We start from the raw sequence: 20,758 nt of genomic DNA, 5'->3' as shown, positions 1-20,758 counted from the left end.
TGGAATTGCAATGTGAGAGTATCACCACTAGTCGGCGCACTAAAACGTTATTTTAACCTTAACCCATTAGAATCGGTGCATGCATTTTTATTAAAGCATTGATTGACTTGTTACCATCACTCTAAAGTAAAATTGTAATTAAAATACAACATATTGTAAGGATTTATATCTGGAATAATTGGTGCATCTTTTATGAAGCCTGTATAAAGGCATTTATAATCTCTCATCATAATACACGTTGGACTGAATTGTATGTTTTCATAAATAATTGAATCATGGATACATCTTTACTATAATGACTGTACAGTTAAGACTATAATGCAAGTTCATATTTGATTATAGTTTTTAATTCATTATAAGGTAAATAACAAGTAGCTAATAATAACGTATAAACAATTATCATATGGTTAATTAACAATACTTCATATTTTATAATACATGGCTTCATTGAACGTGTTGCCCAGTATTTCCCTGTTGTTCTGCTGTTCAACAAAACTTGAGCCCATTTCGTGATGTTTTAAATTGCGTAACATGTTTTCTAGCGTTCCAACAGAATAAACAATAACACACACATCAGTTCAATATGACATATGCTTTTACATGGAAGCAATTTAGCTCCTTGGCTCCGTTGAGTTTCTGAGGGGAGGCGTTGCTGCTCGCGCGGGAGCTTCGGCACGCACTGACACGCACAGCGGTGCGACACTGGCGCGGAGCGACGCGGGACTCCGGGGAACCGTCGCTCACTAATTGTAACACCGCAACGTGAACGCGTTACCTCTCAGCTTTCATCCGACGCTGCGAAAACAAACAGAAGTGTGTAGTTTGGAAGAGGACAGATGACCCACTCCATGGTGTTGTTTACTGTAGGGACTGGGAATGCGTCGCTGCGTCTTGTTGCGAAGGACAGGTCCCAACTGAGGACTTCCTCGCAGGACTGTCTACATTTTTGTCTATAGACATGTAATCGTAGTATTCATCTTTTAAACACAAGCAAGGTGCGATGGCCTCTTCGGCTCAGCCCGAGACACGAAAGTTCACACGCGGTCTGAGTAAGCCGGGCACCGCCGCTGAGTTACGCCAGAGCGTCTCCGAGGTGGTGCGCACTTCTGTACTGGTGGTGAGTTCAAACTTAAAGTCTGCGTTTGATTCAAGTCACACTTTTATTGTATTAGTGTCTTTCTATTACAACCTCTGTAATTTATTCACGTAATGACCTAAATATGAAATATAGGACAGGGCTATTAGCGTGCTCAGATGGGAGATTCTAACTAAAAGGTAAAAACAGGGCATCAGATAAATGTCAGTGATGGCTCAAACGTGTTTTAAAGCACATAAATTGAGCACCTGCCACCTGTCAAATCTCCATCTTTTTCAGCCATACCTCTTTAAAAATAATAGTTTTGCATCAGTGTCTTGTCATTTAATTGTGATTGTTTTGGACTGGGGAAAAATGGAAAAAAGGGGGAAAAAATACTTTTGGACGGATTCTGCTGTGCTCTAAGCTGAAATGATTATAGCAGCCTTACTTAACAGTTGACATGTCACCTGCATTACTTCATCTCTCAGAACAGGAGAAGGAGTCTCGGGAGTGCTGTCTTTTTATCCATTACCTGTTATGCAAAAAAAAGGAAAGTTCCATCTGGAACTAATAGCCTACAGGAGCTGTCTGATTTCACCATAATTCAGATGTTGCCTTACTAAAGTAACACTTGAATACACATGAAAGTGCCAAACTGAAGTTTGCCATCCTCATTTTGTGCAAAACAGTCTTTTGTGCCAGGAACACCATTTAAAGATCAAGGAATTTCATGCATTTAAAGGAATAGTTCACCCAAAAATTGGGAAAGTTGTTTAATTTACTTACCCACATGTCACTACAAACCCATTTTGCTTTCTTTTCTCTGTGGAGCACAATGTTTATGCTCTTCTTCCATACAATTAAAGCTGAATGGGAAAGCTTTAAAAAAGTATAAATATATGCATATTCACTACTGTTCAAAATTTGGAGGTTAGTAAGATTTTTTTTTTTTAATTCAGCAAGGATGCATCATATTTAACTGAAAGTCATTTTTGACTATGTTAAGACTTATATTGCCACAAAAATGTCTTTTTCCATGTAAATACTATTCTTTTGGACTTTATATTCATCAAAGAATCATGAGAAATATTTATCATGGCTTCCACAAAAATTGAGCAGCAGCTATTTTTAACTGTGATAATAATAAGAAATGTCTCCTAAGCACCGAATCAGCTTATTAGAGTTATTTCTGAAGGATCATGTGCTGAAGACTGGAATAATGACTGCTTCAAATTTAGCGTTGCTATTACAGAAATAAATTATGCTTTAAAGTGTATTAACATAACAATATTAACAATATTTTTTATAATTGTATAATAATAAAGCACAATATTAATGTTTCATTGGAGTTCAAATTAATGCAGCTTTAGCGAGCATAAGAGACAGCTTTCAAATAAATAAATAAATACTAAAAATTTACAAAATCTTACCAACCCAAAAACATTTGAATGGTATATGACTAAACACCACAAAACTCATTTGCGGTTGCATGTGTTCAAATCTGTAAAAAAACAGCTCAAGGTAAAAGTTGTTGTATGACTTCAGAAGAATTGGAATATAGCTTATGAATTGTATCGACTAATTTTATAATATTTTTATGGTAGTTTTTGTCAATTTTAGACCTTGACAGCCCAGTCCCTATTGAGTTTCGCTGTATAGAAGAGAGCACACTGGATTCTTCAGGATATCTTTGCTTGTGTTCCACAGTAGAAGTCATGAGTAAACTCATTTGTTTTTACGATGAACTATTGCTTTAAGTGATGCTGAATTGTTTTGTTTTAGTGGTTGTTCTTGGCATCTTAATTCACTTTCATAGCCTAAAATGGTTTGTTGTACAATCACTGATAAGAATTTAGAGGTTACGTGCTTAATCTGTCACCATTATGACTATTAGCAAGGCATAAAACCCTTGGGTTACATCAGAGCAACTCTTCCTTCATTTGGTCAACTCCAAGTACATTAAAATGCTGTTATGTCTACTTCCGCAGTAAATAAACTCTCTGTGTAGCCATGTCCTGCTACTGGAAGGCGCAGTGGCAGTTCCCTAGATTTGTGGGTCGACCCACAAGGTTTTGAATCAGACCAGTGTTTTTCTGTCCAGCTAGTGTTACCATGGTTACTTATGGTTCAGCGATTAGACTTTGGATTTAGCCTTTTGACATCAATTAAGTTTGGCTTTGTGACTTAGTGCTGTACATTTTAATGACATCTTTGATTATCATCCATGTCGAAAGACGGAAAATAAACAGATGGTTTATAAACTGTATGACACACACACACACACTCACATAGTTTCTCAGTTAAGTGTGTTTGTGGTAATGGCTGGTAAGCAGGAATGCTGGGGTCCGCTAATGGAACTTTGGGTCAATGGCTCCTAATTTGCTTTCACATATTTTAGCTCTCAATCAGAGGAACGTACTTTATGGCATATTTTTGTCTTTCTGGTGTCTCTGTTTCTTGTTCCCTGCTTTTTTGTTCAAGTGAAAACCCTTCTGATCTTTATTCCTAATGTCACTCAAACAATGAAATCAGTATGAAATCAGGCCGTAAAATTAAATCCAAAAGGATTTGTCTCCTCTGATGTTCACAGGTCACTTGATCAAACAGATCTGCACAAAAGGGGCCTGGAAGGGTCTTAATTTGAACATTCAAAGAGCACATTTTCATACAGGCACAAATGCTTAGCTGTAATAATTTTAATGTATCAATTGCACAATGCTCATTTTGTTTGTCTTAATCTAAGTTATTCAAAAGTGCTTAAAAATACATGTTGCAATAAACAATACACTTCTTCTGTGTTTTTTATTTCTGAAATCAAATTCATTTTTCAGAGGGTGTGAAGTAAAAAATGTCAGGGTGATACAGCTGTCCTGATATAATAATGAAGAAAAAGCCTCATTAAAAAAAAATTAAAAAAAATTGTTGAAAAGAAAAAAAAAGTTTCAAAAGTTCAAAGGTTTGGGGTATGAAAGTTTTTTTTGTATTTTTTGTAAAATAAACATTTTTACAATTTTTTGTAATTGTAAAATATTATTACAATTTTAAATAACTATCGTCTTTTTAAACATATTTTCAAATGAAATTTGTTCTTTTGATAGTCCAGTCTTCAGGGTCACATGATCCTTCAGAAATCATTGTTGAAAACTGTTGTGCTGCTTAATGTTTTTTTGTGATAATGTGACTGTGATACACATTTTTTTTTTTTCGGATTCTTTGATTTATAAGAAAGTTTAAAAGAACAGCATTAACATGAAATTGACATTTAATAATGTAAATGTCTTCACTGTCAGTCTTGATCAATTCATTGCATCCCTGCTGAATAACAGTATTTTAAAAATACTGAACCCAAACTTTTGAATGCTATTGTGTAGTTTGGCTTAATCATTTATTGTTATTTCTCAGGGCAAAAAATATAAAACTGCTTTACTGCTTATTAATATTTAAAAAACGAATGTGACTAATTGCTCCTTTTTTCTGTGTACATTTAAACTTGATTAACACTGTGGCTGACGATAGATTGTGTGACCGATCGCTCCTTATTTTCTTAGTTTCCTGTGCCTGTCGTGAGATCAGCTAAATGAGGATAGGTGGCCAGAGGCATGAATGTGCATTTGGATCAATATGAGTGTTACATTTCAATTAATGGCCTACGTCCTCCCCCAACACACGCTTCAGTAAGCTAGTGCAGTTCATTCACAGTGGCAATCACACAGCTGTTTGTGCCTGTTTCTTTCATGACGTTTGTGTAACACATATCAAAGGCCCTACCTGTGGTGTCCGTTACCCTCCCAGATGGACTGCTACTGGCCCTGCTTGTGGACAGCATACGTTATATTGAACTCTCACTATTACAGATCAAGTTACTGAATAATCACCAATAGGGGAGGAAATTGTAATGTAGTTGTCACCAAAAGCACTGTATCATATTTTGTATTTTATTTAGAAACTACTGTAATCCATGTAATACAATGTGAACAGCGTTAAAGGAGTTTGAAATACTTTTTGCTTGCTGTTTTATTGAGAATTTTAATTCTAAATGTGTGTAAAATATAGTTGCCTGGCCTCATTAGTGCATTGGTGGTTGTGTGATTGCTGTGTGTGTGTGTGTGTGTGGGGAGCAGGTGAGGCCTGCTGACTGGATATCCACTACCATTTATTATGGATGAGAGCAGCTTGGGTGTCTGTTCTATTTTTAAACGCTCTTTGTCCTGTGGGCTTGTTAAAGGACACTGAGAATCCAGTGATCACGTGATCTACACATTGCCGGGATGGTATGAATGCTGAGCTGAAAGTCACAGAATGCTGAGTGATGAGAGCTTTAGTCAATGACTGTCTTGGAATGCAATAAGTTTATGAAGAAACCCTTTTGTTTGTTTTGTGATGTAACATTTGAATCAGACTGCTTAGGTTTAAATGAATAGTTTGGTCACGCTTTATTTTAAGGTCCTTTTAACAAACCATGGTCCCACTTTATATTAGGTGGCCTTAACTACAATGTACTTACATTTAAATTAATCATGTGATACAATGCACTTATTGTGTACATACATGTTTTTACATTGTATTTATATTTTTAAAAATACCTGTATGTAATTACATCTGTAATTAATTTCTGTAATTACATTTATAATTACTCTGTTGACCCATCCCTTACACCTTAACCCACCCTTAAACCTACCCATACTACCAAACCTGTCCTTAACCTTACCCGTATCCCACCTCAATAGCAGTAAAATTGTTTTGCAATACAATAAGTACATTGTACTTATTTTTTGATGTAAGTACATAGTAGTTAAGGCCACCTAATATAAAGTGTGACCCAAATCATTAACTACGACGTTCGACTCAATAAACTCCTAATTTGTTGCTTATTAATAGTTAGTAAGTTAGTAAGTTTAGGTATTGGGTAAGATTAGGGATGTAGAATATGGTAATGCAGAATATGTGCTTTAGAAGTACTAATAAACAGCCAATCTGGTGATAACAAGGCATGCTAATAAGCAACTAGTTAACAGTGAGAATTGGTCCCGATACTAAAAGTGTTACCAATAGTTCACAAAAAAATGTATATTTTCATCATTTACTTACCATCATGTCATTCCAAATTCATGTGTTCTCTTTCTTACATGAAACACAAAAGGTGACTTTTTACTGACTGTTGACAAAGAACACAATAACAGTAAATGAAGATGGATGCTGTCAAGCTTCAATAATTGCAAAGAAGCAACATAAAAGTATCACAGTTTTCCAAAGCCATTTAGTCACTTTGTGGGAGGAACACACCAAAATTTAAGCCATTAAGTTAAATGAAAATCAGCCATTATTTTCATATTTGATTTGACATCCGTGATGCTGAACACTGTTGTTGAGTATCTTATATCTTATCTTATATAAGTTTCAGTAAATTAAATGTGCTGTGACATCTGGGTTAAAAACTGGCTTATTTTAACCAATTAAATACTTAAACAAATGAGTTTTTACACTCTAAAAAATGCTGGGTAAAATATGGACAAACCCAGCAATTGGGTTGTTTTGACCCAACGGTTGGGTTACTACCCAGAAGTCTGGATTAAACATTTAACCCAATTGTTGGGTTTGTCCATATTTCACCCAGCACTGGGTTGTATTTAACCCAGCATTTTTTAGAGTGTAGGTTTACCTAAATTGCAAAAGGGAGCAAATTATTACAATGTGGCCATGATTGAACTAAAACGAGAGAACAAATTAATAAAACATGTCTATGAATTAAAAAGTTGTGGGAACGTATTTTTAATTGGTGGCATGTCATGTGCAGGGCTTTGTAAGTTCTATTCCTTAAACAAAACTATTATCTGGGTTTCAAGTCTATAATTTTTATGGTACTTTGTTTTTTTTTTTTTTTTAGCTTGACAGCCCAGTTTCCATTTGCTTTTAATTTATAGAAAAAGTAGCTGGGAAGTTCTAAAAAAAAAATGATTTTGGTGAATAAACGATGGCAGAATTTTCATTTCAAAGTGAAGTATTCCTTTAATTTCATACCATTTTTGTTTTGTATACAAAACTAATTTTTGCTTGTTAAATCCATTAGGAAGCAAAGCAATCACTATAATAGAAAAAGGTCGCTATCCCCTTGAAGACAACGCTTTATTATTTTACTATTTTGAAGTGAATGGAAAGATGGAAGGGACACTTAGCTTCATTATTATAATCACTTCCTGTTTTCTGATGTAAGTAGGACAGTTGAATCATGGAATTTGGAACTGTTTATTCAGAATAGTTTTTTTAATATGTAAAATCTCTGCTGCAAGACATCTTAGATACTCAATTTTCGACGCCCCTGACAGTTCTGCTGAGATGCTCGGCTGTCCTAACTTAATTTACATCGGAAACAGGCTACAGCAAACGTCAGAGAGCAGCTCATCAGAGAGAACATCATTGCCTCCCTCTCATTACATGCTGCCACTGCTGTAAACAGCAGGTCAAGCTTATACTGTGTAATTGGTCCTCAGTGATATTGATGGTGTTTAGCTTGACTGCATTAGTATGCTTGTGTTAAAATGTCTGGGTACACTGTGCACCTAAAAGGCAAAAGGATGCAGTTATTGTATAGACTAATAATGCTTAGTTTCCTGAACTTGCATTAAATCTTAAATGCTATTGTTTTAAAGGCTGACAAACTCTGTAAACGCTTCCTCTGTGAAGCCGCATAGTTATTGTCATAGAGCTCGAGGCTTGTTTCCATGGCAATGTACCCATAATTTTACAGCTGCCACCAATTACATCATTAACAACTGCAGAAGAAAGCTCTGGAAAATGTCTCTTCCAGACACTTCATCTAATGATTTTCCCTTCTTCGCATGAAGTCGTGATGTCTCAGTGTATATTGCTGCGCTTTGGTGAAATGATGGAGACCTTTCTTTTTTAGTGAGACTCACAGATCCATACTCACCACACCACTGGAAAATCTATCAAGGCTGTTTTTTATTGTGGAAATTTGTCTGACGTCCACACTGAAAGTGAGGGAATGGAACTACTACTGAAAGATTGAATTCTCCATTTTTAGGAACTTCTCTCAGTATTTTTCTCTCCCTCGCACACACATAATTCTTACTTAAAGGGATAGTTGACATAAAAATGAAAATTCAGGCATTTTATAATCACCTTCATGTCACCCTTTTTTATTCTGTGGAAAATATCATTTTTTTGTGTATATATCTTTACAAATGTCTTTTGTGTAATGACAATTAATATTGACTGTGGCTGCTAAGATCCAAACATAAAAAAATGACCAAAAAAGAAAGAACAAAAATCATTTCTTAATAAATAAATAAATAACACTATATGGATTTGACATGACTGAGAGAAAGTTTTTCTGACCTATCCCGTTAAAGTTGTGATGTAAAGAAAGCAATGACAGATCTTTTTTTCTGTATTGTGAAGTACAGTTGAGTGAAACAGATTATTGAAAAAGTAGGTAATTAATTCATTTAATAAATATATATATATATATATATATATATATATATATATATATTTAAATAAAGCATATGCATGGATGAATTGTTCATAGGGAGATCAATAACAACAATTAAACTCATTAACTGATATTTGAAGTACAAAGATAGCTGAAATCTTGTCCTTCATGTCCCAAAAAATTAAAAATCTGGCTCTCACTTCCACCTGCAGGGTGACATCCTGTTCCATCCTTAATTAGATGTGATTAATTAGCATAATATCTTGGATGATATGAGTGGGTGGAATCCACATATGATCCTCTCGGGAAGCATTCTGGGTGCGTTTCACTCGGGCTGAAGTCAGACGCTGAGTTATGATTGGATTTTTAATTAACATGATGGTTAGGTTTGGATTTTGTTTTTCATAGCCATGGGCTGTTTCAAAAGTTAAGGTTAAACTTTAAAAATATACAAGGACACCAGTTTATTTTAATTTCTTGCCCCAGTAAGTATCACTAGTGTTGACCCAGGCATGAAATACACGCTGCTGCAGCCACCATTACATGATACTCATGCTAGGGTCATGGCATCAGATGCCCTCATCAATGCTTTTCTACTCTATGAAGTTCGTTTTCTGTGTTTGTATTGTAGATGGAATCCAGCATGAACTTCTCTTCACACACAATCTGCTCGAGCAAAACAAAACATTTAGAGAAAACTATTATTATATCCCACAACTTCAACCAATGTCATACTTTTTGGTGATAAAGGCAGCAGAGTTAGCTGTGGATTTTAGAGTGAGGTGTCATGTTGAAGTTTTTCATACTGTTGTGTGTTCTCCCCTCACTCCCCTTTTGAGAGAAGAAAAGACTTTGTTACATAAAGCCAGTTGACTCAGGCCTAAGCGAGAAACCAGGCTGCTGAGAAGGGGATTTCATCTGATACCCTGTGAGCTTTGAAGCAGTCTGTCTGATGAGAACAGCTCTGTCTCTGGTTTGCATGGACACGAGCACTGCACGTAAGCAGTCAGTCGAGCTGTCATTTGTGGTGAGAGCTGTTTTTCTTTTTGTTTCTTGCTTTGGACGTCTTGATGATGATATTTACCATACACATTGTATCTTTAGTCACCTCAACAGCTGTTAAAGAAACACTCCACCCAAAAATGAATCATTTACTCATCCTCATGCCGTCCCAGATGTATATGGCTTTCTTACTTCTGTGGACTCAGACAGAGAGTTGAAGCTTAAAAACAATATGAAAACGAACAATGGTAATCCATACGACCCCAGTGTGTAAGAAAAATACTAATATTTCAACCAAAAACATTGCTTACGGCCAACTGTCAGCACGGTGAGAATGTTGACACTTTGTGAAACATGATGTAAGCACACTGTGAAACGTCACTTCTTGATCGAGTTTCACAGTTCACTTACATCATCCTTCATAACGTGCTGATAGTTGTTTGAAAGTGATGTTTTATAGTTTAAAAGGTTTAAAATACTAGTATTTTTTCTCACACACACCTATCATTTCACTTCAGAACTTAATTTTACTTGAGGTCATATAGATTATACCATAATGTTCATTTTGCATTGTTTTGAAATGTCAACTTTGATGGACCCATCCACTTGTATTATATGGAGATGGATTATTTTTAATAAAAATCTTAGTTTGTGTTTCACAGACAAAAGAAAGTCATATATATCTGAGACAGCATGAGGGTAAGTAAATTTTCTTTTTGTGGTGAAGTATCCTATTAACTGCAATGTTGCTTTTGCATTATGCATTATGGTCATATTAGAATAATAAGAATAAACCCAGGAGTAGACAGTTGTTTAATGTTTTTGTCCCTTCCTTGCATGGGGCCCAATGAGTATGTTGTTTCATAGTGGACTTCCCTTCGTCACTGGGCCCAGGACAATGTTCCCTTCTTATCCCCAAGACTTCCATTAATTAAGACATTTTAAGTTCATGCATTCCCTGGGAATGAAACCCATGACCTTGTTGTTGCAAGCACCGTGCTCTACTGTTTGAGCTGCAGGATTGTGCCAATCAGGAATCCTCTGCACATTAGGACTGACAGAAACTGGGCAATTTGATATCCTGTATTCTGCACAGCACTGGTATCAAGTGTCTGGTAAAAAGTGCTCGGTTGATTTTCTTTACATAAGCATTAATGGGCTTTTTATACATATATTTATGTGTTTATTTGGTTGTGCAAATCTGTATTTCCATGGCTTTTTGTTGGTAAAGAAGCACTTGACTGATCAGCCGTACAGGTTAAGCTGAACCTTGCCTATATTTAAGTTCGGTACTTAAGTACTGAACTTAACGCTGTCAGAAGTTTATGCAGGTGAACTCAAAGGTCAGTCCACTGATCAGAATTGTGTTTGATTCCCAGGGGTCCAGTGTACTGCAGTGGTATATGGACTGTAACTGTTGGTCTGTCAGTTATTGACTAGCTTCTGTGTTATACATACAATTATTTTCCTGTTTAGGAGTGCAGAGTCAGCTGGCAACATTGGGAACTGCTTGTTCTTTGCCAGCATAGTCATTAAAACCACCCGAGGTTTAGTACTCTTTAAGTACTAACAGCCATTTCCCATGATGCACTCTGTTCCACACAAGGCTGTAGTAACTGGGAGAGATCTAACATTAGCCCATTAATAAGTATTTGTAGTATTAAAGTGTACATGAACTCAAAATTGACCTGGTTTACTTTCTTTGTACATATTTCTCATTGCACTGTGCGTGATTCACTGGTGCACAGTATTCCAAATAAGAAAGGTCTGTCTTCATAATCTTTTTTGGCTGATGTCATAAATCCCTCTTACATTTTCAACCCTCCCCTCCATCCTGGCTCCATTTTTTATGTAATGTCCACTTTTTGCAATGAAGGAAAACCACTTACATTTTTCTTTTTGAATATCTAGATTCACTTGGAAATGATTGCGGGCTGTATAAGAATAAGTGCAACAGTCCTTAAATGTGTGTTTAAACTGGGCATTTGATTAAATTATGAAGTACTGCATCTTAGGAATGGTCAAATTCAATTTCATACCGTGTGTATTGTACATGAGGATAATTGTGACTGATAAAGATTGCATGTTTGCAGAGGAAAGATGGTCTGAAACCCTCCTCATGGATCATCCCCGTGTCAGTGCTTGCCTGTTGTGAAAAGGATTTCCCATGATTAAAGGAGTAGATTATCTCTCGAACTGGCGCCCTATATTTGTACAGTGTACACGGTGTAAGATTAAGCAAACCAGCTAGTGGGTCAGACTGGGCTCACTGACTGACTGATTCTGGCTCTCTTACACGCTCATCTCTCTTTCTATTCATTTATCGTTATCTTTTCATTCAACATTCGCTCTATGACGTCTCACCAAATATTAGTACACATATAGAAGTAAAATGAGAAACTGTTTTCACCCAAACTGTTATTCTTGCTCCAAAACATTTTTCAGGAGCATTCACCATCATATAGTGCAATGTTTTACTTTTTTCCATTTGATTCTGAAACATTATATTTGAGAAGAAAAGAATAAGGTCAATAGGTCAGATGAAAGAGACACAGCAAGAGGGAAGCAGAGATAAGTTTATTTGGTTATCTTGAGGCTTTTGTGTATTGTCTTCAACACAGTGTGTGTACACAATATTCCAAAAACAGTATGTCATGAATAGAATGTGGCATACTCATACAAGCATAGTATTCATACAAGCAGACAATCATCAGTTCTGGAGTGTGCACCAGTGGACACTTTGCAAGGACATGCCATTTTCAAAGTTAGAAGGTTGTTCCTTGGGGTTAAACTGTACTTGTTTAACATCATGTTGTTTTGTTGTCACAAATGATGTTAGTACAAGCAGATTTTTGTCATTTTTTAATTATCATCCTCTAGGTTTCTGTTTGGCTTTGAAGGGATAGTTCACCCAAAAATGAAAATTTGATGTTTATCTGCTTACCCCAAAGGCATCCAAGATGTAGGTGACTTTGTTTCCTCAGTAGAACACAAACAAAGATTTTTAGCTTTGGAACGTTTGGAACCCATTGACTGCCATTATATGACTGACAGACTGCAACAGTTTGAGTTATAAATCTTCGTTTGTGTTCTACTGAAGAAACAAAGTCACCTACATCTTGGATGCCCTGGGGGTAAGCAGATAAACATCAAATTTCTGGGTGAACTATCCCTTTAAGTTTTGAAAGCAGGACTTTTATTTTGACAGAGACGAGAAATGGTGCACCAGAGCAGACTCAGACTCATTTGCTCCTGCATTTAAATATTTCATTTCTTAATCCCTCTCTAAGTTAGTTTCTGTTTTTTTTTAATTGGCTGTGACTGTCTAACAGCAATAGATACATCTCTATAATAGTCCTATATTGTCAGCATTTGGTGAACATGCAGTTATGAAATTTAAACTAGTTTTTGAATATCTAATACATATTTAATTCTACAAACCTCACAAACTTTCGCAAGTTCAGCCATTAGATCTAAATTGTATACTGCATTAGTTTGTAAAAAAAAACAAAAAAAACACATACTTGCCCTCATTTTAACTGTGCTATTGTTCTTTGACATTTTGTCTGGAAGCTTTTAGGACAGAAGATTTCTGCTGTTATAACCCCCAAAAATGCCATATCACATATTTTCTTACAAATAGTATGTAAAATAAATAAACATTTTATTCCAGATAAGTTGTGCATGTTACTTACTACCTTTAAATTAAATTTGACCACTATTTAGTATGTCATAAAGAACACTGGTCAAAGGACAATGCCAGCTTGGTGGATTTAGCATGCCCTAATATACTAATACAGTGGGGCAAAAAAGTATTTAGTCAGCCACCAATTGTGCAAGTTCTCCCACTTAAAAAGATGAGAGAGGCCTGTAATTTTCATCATAGGTATACCTCAACTATGAGAGACAAAATGAGAAAAAAAAAATCCAGAAAATCACATTGTAGGATTTTTAAAGAATTTATTTGCAAATTATGGTGGAAAATAAGTATTTGGTCAATAACAAAATTTCATCTCAATACTTTGTTATTTACCCTTTGTTGGCAGTGACAGAGGTCAAACGTTTTCTGTAAGTCTTCACACTGTTGCTGGTATTTTGGCCCATTCCTCCATGCAGATCTCCTCTAGAGCAGTAATGTTTTGGGGCTGTCGCTGGGCAACACGGACTTTCAACTCCTCCAAAGATTTTCGATGGGGTTGAGATCTGAGACTGGCTAGGCCACTCCAGGACCTTGAAATGCTTTCACGAAGCCACTCCTTCGTTGCCAGGCGGTGTGTTTGGGATCATTGTCATCCTGAAAGACCCAGCCACGTTTCATCTTCAATGCCCTTGCTGATGGAAGGAGGTTTTCACTCAAAATCTCACGATACATGGCCCCATTCATTCTTTCGTTTACACGGATCAGTCGTCCTGGTCCCTTTACAGAAAAACAGCCCCAAAGCATGATGTTTCCACCCCATGCTTCACAGTAGGTATGGTGTTCTTTGGATGCAACTCAGCATTCTTTCTCCTCCAAACACGACAAGTTGAGTTTTTACCAAAAGTTTTATTTTGGTTTCATCTGACCATATGACATTCTCCCAATCCTCTTCTGGATCATCCAAATGCTCTCTAGCAAACTTCAGACGGGCCGGACATGTACTGGCTTAAGCAGGGGGACACGTCTGGCACTGCAGGATTTGAGGCCTTTGTTACTTTGGTCCCAGCTCTCTGCAGGTCATTCACTAGGTCCCCGTGTGGTTCTGGGATTTTTGCTCACAGTTCTTGTGATCATTTTGACCCCACGGGTGAGATCTTGCGTGGAGCCCCAGATCAGGGAGATTATCAGTGGTCTTGTATGTCTTCCATTTTCTAATAATTGCTCCCACAGTTGATTTCTTCACACCAAGCTGCTTACCTATTGCAGATTCAGTCTTCCCAGCCTGGTGCAGGTCTACAATTTTGTTTCTGGTGTCCTTTGACAGCTCTTTGGTCTTGGCCATGGTGGAGTTTGGAGTTGGACTGTTTGAGGTTGTGGACAGGTGTCTTTTATACTGATAACGAGTTCAAACAGATGCCATTAATACAGGTAACGAGTGGAGGACAGAGGAGCTTCTTAAAGAAGAAGTTACAGGTCTGTGAGAGCCAGAAATCTTGCTTGTAGGTGACCAAATACTTATTTTACAGAGGAATTTACCAATTAATTCTTTAAAAATCCTACAATGTGATTTTCTGGATTTTTTTTCCTCATTTTGTCTCTCATAGTTGAGGTATACCTATGATGAAAATTACAGGCCTCTCTCATCTTTTTAAGTGGGAGAACTTGCACAATTGGTGGCTGACTAAATACTTTTTTGCCCCACTGTATATTACACACCCGTACAAAGATTGCACATCATCATTTTAAAACTTCTTCACTGATTTAAGTACCATGAAAATAAGTGCTGTTCCTGGCGAGGTATTAAAATTATTTCTAACCTGAAAGTCTCACCCCTGCATTTATTAATTTTCATTTTTATATTAAAGGTCTCTTTGTACAACAGAATAAACATTATATCCCTATCACATAATTATATCTGTGCTGAGCAATGATTGTCAATGACTGATCTCTTTTTAGAGCTTTTAAAGCCGTTGACAGAATTAATCACAAATTCAATTTGTCGTCTGACACATTAATGATATATCATTACTTTTCCTCTTACATTATAAAAATAATCACAAATGCAAGATTAGCATGCAGCTCACTCAGGGTTATCTGATTCACTGTCTAAATCAGACTATGATTCATTGAATTATAAATGGGGAAAAGATCAGTTTTTGTCAATAATCATACCAGTGCCTGGGAACTGTATGTTTGTTTCTGTATGCATCCATTAAATTTTAATACGTATCAGTCATTTTACATAGGGAACAAGAAGAGATTTCCATTTTCCTTTGTTACTCTAATGCATGCTTTTCTATTTGCATATGTGAGAGAACAGACTGAAATCTGAGTGTAGTTTTTCCATCATTCATTTATAGCTCCATTAAGTAATGCTTTCAGCTTTTGTATTTATGACTAAAGTTTGAATGTAAAATCAAACTTTGCCACATCAATACTTCACTACTGCATTACGCAGATATTAATGTGTTGATCGATGAAGACTTTATGTTGTGTTTTTCAAACCATCATTTTTTAATTTTGGGGGCTAGACAGATGTTCACATGTGTGAAAAACATATTTTGCTGATGTTAGTGGATCATTACATAATATGTAATTAATTGGTTTATGCACAATGGAATGTTTTAGAAATGCAACCAAAGGGACAAAAGAGCCACAAGATTTTGGAAATATTTTAGTGCCAAATATAGAGTACTTACTATTGCAAGACCCTTTCTGTTTTTTATTTATTTATGCATTATAATGACCTTAGAATAGAATTGAAACTTGTTTCTTTGTGAACCGCCCATAGAATAATTTGGTTTCCATCACACAGTGAATATTTTATGACTAATAAATCTGAGTTGGAAAAAATGTGTTCTCCTAATTAGCATTTTGTGTTCTATTTCTGGCCATTAGAAGTCAGATCTTCATTCTTTCTCCTGTCCGGTCCACATTCTACACAGTATAGGTTCAGAGAGGGCCTGGTCTCTGCGTGCTACATTTGCACACGAAGAACAATGCTAATACTGTCCTGTGTTCTTATTAGTGCTGTGCTGGATCAGTGTTAGCGATGTGTGAGCATAGCCAGAGCCTGTGGCCGCCAAACTTAAGCCAAACTCCAGCCGTGTGAGAAACTCTTTTTGTCCTGATCTAACCTCATAGTACACAGGGCTTTATATACTGTAAGTGAACTAAAGACCAGCTGTGTGTGCAAAGCTACAGTGTGTAATTTCTGTGCCATTATAATGCTGAAATGATTCAATGTTGCTTTTAAATATCATCTAAAATCAGCAATAGGCTACATTCTGACAAGAAAAGTAACATTTATTCTGCTATTTGCTTAAATTGTGCTTAATATTTTTAGAATGATCCAGCTGCTATATAGTGTTCTGCAGGGATGATGTACTTTTGTAGGTCAAAACCCAGAAACAAGTTAGCATTTTAGCACTTCCATTCCCGTGGGACTGAAGTCAGTGGGTTTTTTTGAATGGGTTTTTGGTTAAATGCTTAAAGTCTATAGTTGACACAAGCTCAAGTCATTTCCATGTTTTATTCTATGACATATAATACATCAGTAATACCTCCTTGTGATTTTTTATAGCTTTATTTGTCTTGGAAAGGGTCATAAATGTCATCACACCGAACGTGTACTCACTAGTTCGCATTCACAGCGTCGTTGTGTTTATAATCACACTTTGCAAACTATTCTAACTCAGACCTTTTAGGGAAAATGTTCAGTCTTTACTCTGAAGCTTAATGGTGGTGATGTTGAAGTCATGCTATGTTTAGCCTTTATTTTTGACGATTGTATTTAGGCTTCAAAATCCATAAAGCTGTTCGTTCATGAATATTATCATGATGAACAAACCAAGTAAGTATTATAAACTTTTGTTGGCCACAGAGCTTATTTTCTGCAATAATACAAAACACAGTGGAAAAATCCTGTTAGGTTTTTATAGAGGGAAGCAGGGTGATGCTAACTTCGGGTTTGCCAACAAAAATACATTATCACTGCAGCACTATATATTCTTTCATTCATATTTCTACTTGTGAACTAACTCCTCCTCCATAATACTATTTTCTACCAGTCAAGATGCTCAAACAAACCAAGAATATTTGTTTTGATATTGCCACAGAGTATTCTACGTTTTGGGAAAATCAGTACAGTGTTATGCATATTAAGCGAGGAAGTATTTTAAATTTGAACAAAAATCATACATGTCCTGAATGTCAGTGACAGCGATGAATATTAATCTGAGATTAACTACCTGAGAGATATAGAAACAATTGATCTTCTGGTATTTGCTGGTATAGCAATATTTTATGATAGCTCTTTGTTTTGTGCCTGTAGATGGCAGAAGAGCCCAATCATGGCACATGTGAAGTTTTCTGACCATTGACTGTCTGAAAAGTATTGATCTGAGCTGACGTTCCTCAGCTTTCTAAGCATTAATGTACTTTTAACGTTCTGTCCTCTTTCGCTCTCTATACCCTTTTCTGTCTCTTTAATTTTCTCTCCCGTGAAACACCTGCTGTTTAATTATTCAAGTTGCAAGCGAATTTTCTCATTTTTTCCTACACCAATTATTTCCATATGTGCATACACTGTTATATGGATTTGTTTTTAGCCATGTTGTGTGCTTTGTCTTTTGTGTGTGTGTGCAAGTTAACAAGAATGAGTTTTCAGCCTCATATAATAATGTCCAGTGCTGAGTATTACAATATTATCTCTATGGCAACCACACACATTACATCATAGTTTTGCACTGAGTCACCTGGACCACCAGGCCTCTGACGTCAGTAACCCTACGACCCGGTCCAGCTCTGAAATGAAATCCAGACGCAAACCAAAACAATATGCTCAAAACGTGCCCTCAAGGAGCAAAAATGAAGCAAATAAACTTTAGGCTCCAAGTAACAAATGTTAGAAATAGACTTTCATACGAGCAGACTGGACTCACATGAAAGCAGAACAGCTCACACTGTAATTAATGGACTTTAAAAACATCATTTAAAAATGTGTTGAAAACTAAAGCTAGCAAACTTTCATTTTATTTATGCAATGCCTCGTGAGGTTTCTTTTTGCCAGTGTTTAGACTATAGTTTGGCAGTTGTATTACTGTTATGAATGTTAAACTAGATGTTTACATTTTGTGAAGAAAATGTTAGTAGTGTTTTTTCATGTACAACTAGCCACCACAAATGATAGGGTGTTGTGGGTGGTTGTCAGGGCTTTCCAGCATGTTCTGGGGGGTTGCTTATTGGCTTAGATGAGCCCACCTACGCTAGGTCTGTATGATATATTCTCTTGCTTGGACACTTTTTGTCTGAATTTTCATATAAACATGAGAAATATTTAATACTTAGAATTAAGGTCAGTTCAAATCTTACCACTTACTCCACCTAAAATTGAAAATTGCCTCATTATTTATTTTATTTAATGCAAACCAGGTTGCAAATGACTTTCTGTGTCACTTCTCACTTGAGCTTCACTCATGTCAAAATTCACAACACACTTAGGATGTGATTCACAAGCGTAAACTTGGCCCTCTCATAAACGGAAGTACAACAGTTAGCTGGTTTATAGTTAAACAAGTTAAAAATATGAGTATTATTATTTTTTTACACACACACCTATTGTTTATGTTCTTTTCAGAGCATCAACATTTGAACATCCATTCGCTTGGACACATTTGGATGGATTATTTTTGTACAAAAATTTGTTTGTGTCCTTCTGTACAAAAAAAAAAGTCACATGCATTTGGGATTGCAAGAGGATAATTAAATGATGAGAGAATTTTCATTTTTGGTCGGACTATCACTTTAAGACCAGTCATTTACTCATCCTCATGTTGTTCCAAACCTGTATGAGTTTCTTCTGCTGAACACACACACACACACACAATGTAAAATAATAATATTTTGACGAATGTTGGTAACTAAGCAGTTGCTGGTAGTCATTGACTTACATAGAATTTCTTTTTTCTTCATACTATGTAAGTCAATGGCTACCAACAACTGTTTTGTTACTGACAATATTCTTCAAAATATTGTTGTGTGTGTGTGTGTGTGTGTGTGTTCAGCAGAAGAAAGAAACTCATACAGGTTTGGAACAACTCGAGGGTGAGTAAATGATGACAGAATTGTTATTTTTGGGTTAATTATCCAATGCACACACTTGCATTTATGAATTGTGTGCCAACACATTTTTCAATATAACAATGCAAGAAGCCTTGCACTACTAGAAGCTAATAACTGAATACAAGTACACCCACTGACCAAATGCTCTTCACGTACTTGCATGAAGTATGTTTCTGGTTCAAGTATGAGCAATGGTGATGAACTCTGGAACTCCGCATACTCCTGCATTTTTTGGTGTTAACAAGTCAATTTTCATATGCATTTGCTGTAAAATGAAAACAAAAATGCTGGGCAGAAGTTGCATTTGCTTTCTTTTTTAAGCAGCTTAAATATTTTTATGCATTCCTAAATAGAAAAAGGCTGTGTAGATCATTGGTTTTATTTTAATGAATCTTAATAAATATTTTAATGAATCTCCTCTCGAGGAGTTTTGTGTGAGAAACTGAAAGACAAAAAATATCAAAGTGTGCATACTTTTGATCTTCTCTGTGTCTGATATGCTGTCATGAATGTGTGTGTGTGTGTGTGTGTGTGTGTGAGCAAGATAGAGCGTTTGAAGCTGAGCAGTGATGTGTCTGTACTGAAAATGCCCTTTTCTTTGTGTTCATTAGTCTTGGTATTCTCTTTGGTCAAAAAGAGTCCCTTGTAAAGAATGTTAACCCCACATTACAAAAAGTCAGAGAGTCATCTTTATGTTCTCAAAAGCAGTTTGTATTTAATGTTTCTTACAGAAGGACTTAGAATGAGAGTGGCAAAGTTACAATGGTCCCAAAAAGTAGTATTTATTTCATTTCGTTTCGTTTTTTGTTTACTAAAATGGTCTTGGAATCATCCTGTAAATATGTGAAGTCTTTAGCATAAGGTGTTCTACCCAACCTGACTTTGATTTTATTTTCAAGTGCAATAAAAGTCAGTGATTTTAAGTGTAACTGAAGTGGCCAAATACATAACTCAAACCAACTCACAACAGGGAGGAGTGCATGTGATGACATCAAGGGGTGTTTCTGTGACTAATGTTTAATTTTTTTAAGTTGTGTAGGAAAGCATGCCATAAAAAACCTCCCAAAAACAAGACATCTGATTGGTGGAGGTCCTTGACCAGCACCAATCAGTGATCATGTCACTGTACCACCACTGAAGCATGAGCTGCAGGCTTTAATAAATCTGCTCTAAATGTAATGCCCAACCAATGTCTGACGATCCGGAGCAGGGTTAAGTCAGTCTTAACACAGACGGACACAACATCTATTAATATTTAAAGGCATATTGCTGTCAAATAAAAATACATGTTTACATTTACAGTTGACACACATAATGTACTCTGATGGCATGTATGAGATACATTGAGACAGATCTGCTCTTATGTGTCCACACACGTCACCCCAATTCTTCAGGTCCTTGCAGCATGTCATCCCTGATATGTCTGAGTCATTTACTCTAAAGTAGGTGACTGTGTCAGTGC

At 36.2% G+C, this 20,758-nt stretch overlaps 1 protein-coding gene across 2 annotated transcripts in view; it reads left to right on the top strand.

Moving 5' to 3' along the window:
- The first annotated feature begins 605 nt into the window (after positions 1–605).
- The window catches only part of dock9b (dedicator of cytokinesis 9b), an 83,797-nt gene continuing 63,644 nt past the window's right edge, over positions 606–20,758 (top strand). The window contains exon 1 of one of the 2 annotated variants that reach the window (XM_058778620.1): positions 606–1,117. In XM_058778620.1, coding sequence (XP_058634603.1) covers positions 1,001–1,117 — 117 coding nt within the window. In that variant the 5' untranslated portion in view covers positions 606–1,000. The remainder of the gene's footprint in view (positions 1,118–20,758) is intronic. The other variant, XM_058778616.1, reaches the window with a different exon arrangement.

Source organism: Onychostoma macrolepis, chromosome 06 (assembly GCF_012432095.1).
Source record: "Onychostoma macrolepis isolate SWU-2019 chromosome 06, ASM1243209v1, whole genome shotgun sequence".
Classification (NCBI taxonomy): Eukaryota; Metazoa; Chordata; class Actinopteri; order Cypriniformes; family Cyprinidae; genus Onychostoma; species Onychostoma macrolepis.
This window is presented reverse-complemented; position numbering and strand designations above follow the sequence as displayed.